Below are 7,434 nucleotides of genomic sequence, written 5' to 3'. Positions count from 1 at the left end.
TGCTTGTCAAGCTTTCGTCTGCGTCGTGTAAACTCGATATTTGTAGATCGTTGTCTTGACAAACTTTCTTGATTTATCGAGTGCTTGTCTGGCTTTCGTCTGCGCCATGTAAACAACTCGGTATTTGTAGATCATTGTCTTGACAAACTTTCTTGATTTGTCGAGTGCTTGTCTAGCTGCCGCGTAAACAACTCGGGGTAAGTAGATCTTTGTCTTTACAACCTTTTTGTTCTTGTTAGTGCTAAAAAGACTTAGGACCAGTGATCTCAAGCATCTTCAGCTTCTTCTTTTTAGCTTTTTGCTTAACTTGAGATGTGGCCAGCATCTGGCTCTTTCCCTGGTTGTAAAAACATCTTAGGATCGGTTCGGGTGTTAGCTTATTAGCTATCCTCATCGGCGGGCTCAAGCATCTTTTCAGCTTTTTTGCTCTCGGCCGGTATGCTCAGGCATAGTTTCAGCCATTTTGCCTTTTGGTTCGGGTGTTAGCTTATTAGTTACCCTCATCGGCAGGCTCAAGCATATTTTCAGCTCTTTTGCTCTTAGCTGGTATGCTCAGGCATAATTTCAGCCATTTTGCTTTTTGGATCGGGTGTTAGCTTATTAGCTACCCTCATCAGCTAGCTCAAGCATCTTTTCAGCTCTTTTGCTCTCAGCCGGTATGCTCAGGCGTAATTTCAGCCATTTTGCTTTTTGGATTGGGTGTTAGCTTATTAGCTACCCTCATCGGCGGGCTCAAGCATCTTTTTAGCTCTTTTGCTCTCAGCCGGTACGCTCAGGCATAATTTCAGCCATTTTGCTTTTTAGTTCGGGTGTTAGCTTATTAGCTACCCTCATCGGTGGGCTCAAGCATCTTTTCAGCTCATTTGCTCTCAGCCGGTATGCCCAGGCATAATTTCAGCCATTTTGCTTTTTTGGTTCGGGTGTTAGCTTATTAGCTACCCTCATCGGCGGGTTCAAGCATCTTTTCAGCTCTTTTGCTCTCAGCCGGTGTGTTTAGTGAAAACAACTCAGGAAAAGTCATAATAAGACATGTTGTCGAGGAACACCATCTTTATTGATCATGAACGTTTACATGCTTAGTGAAAACAACTGGGAGAAAGCCATAATAAGACATGTTGTCGAGGAACACCATCTTTATTGATCATGAACGTTGATCTCTTGTGGCTTGTATATATGTTCTTCCTTGTGTTGTTTTCATGCGTAGAATCTTCTTAGTTGGTTGATGTGCCATGTATTGTTGACTTCTTTTCCATCTTCAGTTATCAACTTGTATGTGCCTGGTTCGGTGACTTTTGTGACAATAAAAGGACCTTCCCATGGACTGAGTAGTTTATGGCGTCTGTCAGTTTTTTGTATTCTTCTTAATACTAGATCTCTGATTTGGAGTGATCGAGGTTGGGTATTCTTGTTGTAGCGGCGTCATAAACCTTGGAGGTATCTGGCTGATTGAAGGGTAGCATTTACTCTGACTTCTTCCATAGTGTCGAGTTCTAATCTCTGGGTGTATTATGCTTCTCTTTCGTCATATTGTTCTATCCTTGGTGACGTCCAGATCAAGTCGGCAGGTAGTATGGCTTCTGATCCATAAACTAGGAAGAAAGGTGAGTATCCGGTGGCTCTGAGCTGTCGATGTTTCACCACCGATAGCCTACCACGGGGGTACCCGGTGCAGTTTGTTTGGGCTTCAGCGTATGCAGAACTCGACGGTAAACGCAAGAGATAGTCGATTTATCCTGGTTCGGGCCCTCGACCGTGATCGAGTAATAGCCCTACATCCAGTCGGCATTAGCCTTCGCGTTGCATTGATTGTAAAGTGTTGTGTTGCGTTATCTTCGTCCCTCCGACCTCCTTTATATAGTCAGGAGGCCAGAGTCCTAGTCGGTTTACAATGTAGAGTCCTAGTAGGATTACATGGTAGTATTACTACTAGGATTACATGGGAGGAATCCTAATCAAACTAGATATCCTCCCTTCCCTGTGGGGTATCCCGTGGGTCCCGTATCGACACCCAACTACCATTAAAAAAACTAAAGCTAAAATGCACTTCAGCAGCATAAGGATTTCGCGACCAATCCCAACTAAAACAGACAGATCATGCGTTTGTTCAACATCTATGGGCTTCTTCTGCAGGATCACTGCCTCATCAGCCATCGTAGCCGCCTGTGCAAGAGAGTTTTGCACGTGTTCAACATACTCTTCCTCCCAGTACCAGCCTTAACATCCAGTGCCATCCCACTGAAATTAAAATAAAAAATTAAAACTCTAATCACAATCATCATGAAAATAAGTATAAATTAACTATAATCATCAAATGTGACAAAATAACTTACATTACGATCCGGACACTTGTAGAAGATACGGCCCTTGTTGGGACACTCCTTCCTCACCCGGTACTCCATCACGATCTTCTCCTCACACTTGCCGCATGCAATGAGAGGGAGGTCCGGCCTTAGTCGCTTTGGAACCCGATGAGAGGCCGAGGACCCAGAAGCAGTTGTCATCTACTCTCTATACTCATTTTTAATATAATATAAATTTCTCATTTTATAAACAAATAAAATTAAAAAAACTCTAAAATTCTCTATATCTCTAAACCATGAAGTGTGCTATGCATGCTAGAAATAAAAGCTGAATACTAGTTTTGAATAACTACTTTAACCTTCCTTCATCCAAATATGCAAACTTTAAAGTGATTTTGAGCTTAAATGGCTTACAAATAAAAAAATCCACCATAAAAAACCACATATATCTAGTACACAAAATGAGATATGCTACTGATGAAATATGAGAGTATAAAGTTGGTAACCTTTAGAACCGAAGAATCGATGGAGGAATCGAAGAAATCTTGTGATTACCGGCGATGAAGAAAGAAGAGAGGCCGGCGATGAAGCAAGAACACTGAGCTCGAAGTGGCTCGGGCTCGGAAAGGAAGAAGGGGTATATAGGAGGGGACCTTTAGTCCCTGTTGGAGACAACAACCAGGACTAAAGGTCCCTTTCTAGTCCCGAACGAAGCCTCCAACCGGGAGTAGACTTTTACTCTCGGTTGGAGGGACCAACCGGGAGTAAACGTTAACCTTTAGTCCCGGTTGGTAGCTCCAACCGGGACTAAAGGTCCCCTGCAGCAAAAGCCTACCGCAGTAGCCATTGGGCAGGGACCTTTAGTCCCGGTTGGAGCTACCAACCGGGACTAAAGGTTTATCTAGTCCCGGGCGCAAAAAATACCGGGACTAAAGCCAAATTTCGAAGTGGATCAAATGTCGTTTCTCTACTAGTGGGGATTGCCTTCTCTGCTACCCAGTGGTACGATGTCATCTTGGTCCTCGCTCTACCGGTAGATGGACAAAAATGCTTTTCTTTGTTCAATGTAACCTGTAAAAATGAAACAAACATATAAGCATACATGTGGAACATTACTAAATAGTACATTGAGTAAGCATGTTGCATCTAAAAAAATTAGAACAAGGTTAGTACCCTGACTTGCTAGTTATCACGCATCAGCCTTACTACAATAGTCCATGAACAACCATCAGCTTTGCAATAGCCTCTGAAAAAAGATTTACAAGATTTCTCTGTTCCAAGTTCAAATTGTTTCATAATAGCATGATGTCTCACTGCAGCCCTGAATTTAGGCATACTAGCATAAACGGTTCCTACCTTCATAGGAGGGTCTTCTCTGTCATAAAGCACCGAGTCCTCACGAGGCACATGATCGTCAACCAACAACTCATCAGCAGGGTCCAAATCAATAGGCACAGGCGGGTTTTCCTTTTCAACAGCCGCTGCCCTAGCTTGCTCAGCTCTCTCATCCTCTGCTCTAAGACCAAGAAACTCATACACTATATCCTCATCTATCACAGGAACAGGCTCACCAATCTGGTCTGCAGTTAAAGGAATTATCTCCAGACTGTCCCAATCGATTTCATGAGAAACCACTTCATCCTTGTTGAAATCTATTTGAGGTATAGCATCATCATGGGCCACATTGCTGATGGCTACCTCTGAAACAACTGAGTAAGAAATAATTGGGTTTGTCCACAACAGCAACAAACAAAAACATCTTCCTTTTATTCTTTCCTTCAGTGAAAGCAATTGAGAGATCTGTATCATTCAACAATTTCCTTTCTCCATCTCGACTCATGTCAAATTTGGATACTACCAGCCGCTGGCCGCTACCCCAGTTTATTCTAGCTGTCAAATCCTTTTCTAGCATGTCTAAAGTATAGCATTGACAATCCACAGTCCACTCATCATATTTTTATGGCACATCAACAGAGCAGCCATCATTAAGCTTTGCGGTAAACTAAGAAATCTAAACACACAATCTAAACGTAGCTTCTGCATCGATTCTACCGTGTATCAATAAAAAAATTAAAAGAGACACACAATAAGCTTGTGACCCTAAAATCTACGAACTATGAAATAGAGATCAAACTAAAGAAGAATCGAGGATTGTGCCTTACCCTAGAGGGACCTCAAAGGGAATCATGGCATAGGCCACTACAGTCGGACGCCGTGCCTTCTTCCTGGCACCCAGCCAAAACCCTAGCCATCAGGTGGCTGGGCCTGGCTGCTGCAATGGAGGGAGTGCCAAGTCGTGAGGCAGAGGGTGGTCGGGGAGGGGAGGGGGAGGGCGGCGGAGGGGGCTTGCCGGCGGCGGAGGGGCACGGATGGGGCGGGCACTCGTCGAGCCGCGTCTGAGCTCGCGACGCGGACGGACCAGCGATGCGGACGGAGAGCTCCCGATCGAATCCAATCGATATGTTCTAGTATGCCAGGGGTAGTTTGGTCCGAAATTTGGTCGGGAGAGGTGAAAAGATTAAAGGAAAAGAAAAAAAAATAGGAGAAAATTATTGAAATCCTTTGAATCAAAACAATTCGCAGCCCCAGTGTCAAAATTCAAAAGGAAGACGAATTGGATGTCAAATGTTGCAAGGCAGACGAATTGGATGTCAAATATTGAAATTTCTCCGGAGGGGATTGGGGAAAGGGAGTAGAACCGGTCGGTGGAATAAACAAAAGGACGGGTGTGGATTTCAAACGGGTTTTCGGGTTTGGAATGCGTCGGTTCTACAATCCACTATGGGAGCACACGCCCGAACCTTAGCACCAATCTTGAAACACATCCAATGGCCCAAAATCTGACAGATTCAAAGCAAAAAAAACAGGCGAGAGAAAAATAGCAAAACTCTTAATTTATTATGATTTAGTAAAGTCAAACTTGATAGATTTTCATTTACAATTACTCAAAGAAATTTTTTACTATGATTGACAAAGGTGGAGTCTTGAAGTATTTCGATCGATTGGTCATATGCTATTTTCATGAGAAATAAAATTGGCAAGTCAAAGTTGGAGATTATCCTCTTCTTGCAGGTCTCCCCCTCTTCCTCACGTTCCTGGAACATGGCATTCGTGGCATGATATACAAAACGTCATTTTGCAAGTCACTGTAGACTGCAAGTTGATTATAAAAAAAAAACTGGACAGAATTCCATGTAAGATGGTTGGAAAATATCGTGACTATCAAGGGATGATGACTGGATGACCACGCTTGGGCAGTTGAAGTCCATGCAACTATAGCCCTTCTTCTTCACAACAAGACCTTTCAAGTAGAGACAAATCAACGCGCTAGCTCACCTTGGAATCATTCCACGATGATAATGTCCTATATAAGCAACTACTCTACCGTACGAACGGACCTTACCACATCGAGATCAGAAACCCCGAGCACACTAACGATGGCATCTTCTCCTCAGCCGTCTAGCGTGAGGATCCAGATGTCTTCGCCGCAGACCAGCAACGCCATAGCACCGCCGACGCCCAAGGGCGGAGCCGAAAACGACTCACCGACGACCATGCGGGTGATGGCAGCATCGGCAGGCTCCGGGACAATGGCAGACAAGGTGATGACAAGCACGTCCAACCTGGCGCAGCTGTTGCCGACGGGCACGGTGCTGGCGTACCAGGCGCTGTCCCCGTCCTTCACCAACCACGGCACCTGCACGGCGGCCAACCAGTGGCTGACGGCGGCCCTGGTCGGCGTCCTGGCGGGCTTCTCCCTCTTCTTCTCCTTCACGGACAGCGTCGTCGGCCGCGACGGGAAGCTCTACTACGGCGTGGCCACCCCGCGAGGGTTCAACGTGTTTAACTTCTCCGGCGAGGAGGAGGAGCGGGAGTGGGCGCTCGGCCAGCTCCGGAGGCTCCGGCTCCGCCCGCGCGACTACGTGCACGCGCTCTTCGCCGCCGTCGTGTTCCTCACCGTCGCGTTCAGCGACGTCGGCCTGCAGAAGTGCTTCTTTCCTGGTGCTGGTGAAAATACCAACGAGCTTCTCAAGAATCTCCCGCTCGGGACGGCGTTCCTGTCGAGCTTCGTGTTCTTGATCTTCCCGACCACAAGGAAGGGCATCGGATACAACGACGACACCACTCCGCAACAAAAGGCAACAGCGACATGAGGGGCCGGTGTTTCAAAAGTTCTGATATGGTTTATTTTTAGGACATACTAGTTGGTTCGAATGCAATTCAAAATTTGGAATATTATACAGCACTTATGTACATGACCGGCCTGTATATTATAGATTAGTTTGTTCCTTTTAGAATATATTATTGTAGACTTTGTGCTTTTCTTTTTGCAGGAAAACTAGGTTTTATACTTGTATGTAGGTTTTATGTACATGGTAATTTGATATGTGATTGTTTTCGTTCATTCATAAATACATGTTTGCACCTGCGAGGCGGCTCCTTCCCGCGCGCTTTCCCCTTCTTCCCGCGCGAGGCGGAGTCGTGGGACCGCAACAACATCCAGGCGTACCCGTCCGTGTCGTGGGTAACGAGGTGGCCGGCGGCGCGGCGCAGAACCTGGCGCCGGCCATGGAGAACGTGCACGTGGCGCTGGCGGCGGCCGAACTGGGCCACACATCAAGGTGACGACGTCGGTGTCGCAGGCCATCCTGGGCGTGTACAGCCCGCTGTCGGCGGCGCAGTTCACCGGCGAGGCGTAGGGGTACATGGGCCCCGTGATGCAGTTCCTTGCCCGCACCGGGTTAGTTGCCGCTGATGGCCAATATCTACCCGTACCTGGCCTGGGCCAACAACCCGAGCGCCATGGACATGAGCTACGCGCTCTTCACCTCCACATGGGCTAGCTAGCAGGCTCCAAATTGACGAAGATGACTTCCAGTTCCCAGGCGCCGCCGTACGAGACGAACGACCAGGTCGCTTCAATCCCAAAAGACGGAAATTAGGGTGGCGTGACAGGTTTTTTAGTATGGAATGGAGTAGTTAGTTTTTTTTAAGTAAGATTCATTTTAGAAATAGCTAAATCACTAAATTTAGATAGTTATTTTGGCTAATCTCAGCGAATTTGGAGGGGGGAAATAAAATCGGATCTTGGAGGGGCTTCGCCCAATCCAATGCCCAACGTCGGCATCGATCG

General features: G+C 46.3%; 1 protein-coding gene across 1 annotated transcript; it reads left to right on the top strand.

The window, feature by feature from the left end:
• The first annotated feature begins 5,720 nt into the window (after positions 1 to 5,720).
• On the top strand, positions 5,721 to 6,689 carry LOC136525181 (protein DMP3-like). Its single transcript, XM_066518175.1, has one exon. It carries the CDS (start codon positions 5,738 to 5,740, stop codon positions 6,452 to 6,454), a length of 717 nt encoding a protein of 238 aa, XP_066374272.1. The 5' UTR covers positions 5,721 to 5,737; the 3' UTR covers positions 6,455 to 6,689.
• Positions 6,690 to 7,434: the final 745 nt, after the last annotated feature.

Source organism: Miscanthus floridulus, chromosome 19, assembly GCF_019320115.1.
Source record: "Miscanthus floridulus cultivar M001 chromosome 19, ASM1932011v1, whole genome shotgun sequence".
NCBI classification, from domain to species: Eukaryota; Viridiplantae; Streptophyta; class Magnoliopsida; order Poales; family Poaceae; genus Miscanthus; species Miscanthus floridulus.
Note: the sequence above shows the minus strand (reverse complement) of the source record. Positions and strands in the feature narration are given on the sequence as shown.

What these genes read in the sequence shown, in the direction of transcription:
- LOC136525181 (XM_066518175.1), top strand. Translation starts at nt 5,738, where the DNA reads ATGGCATCTTCTCCTCAGCCGTCTAGCGTGAGGATCCAGATGTCTTCG.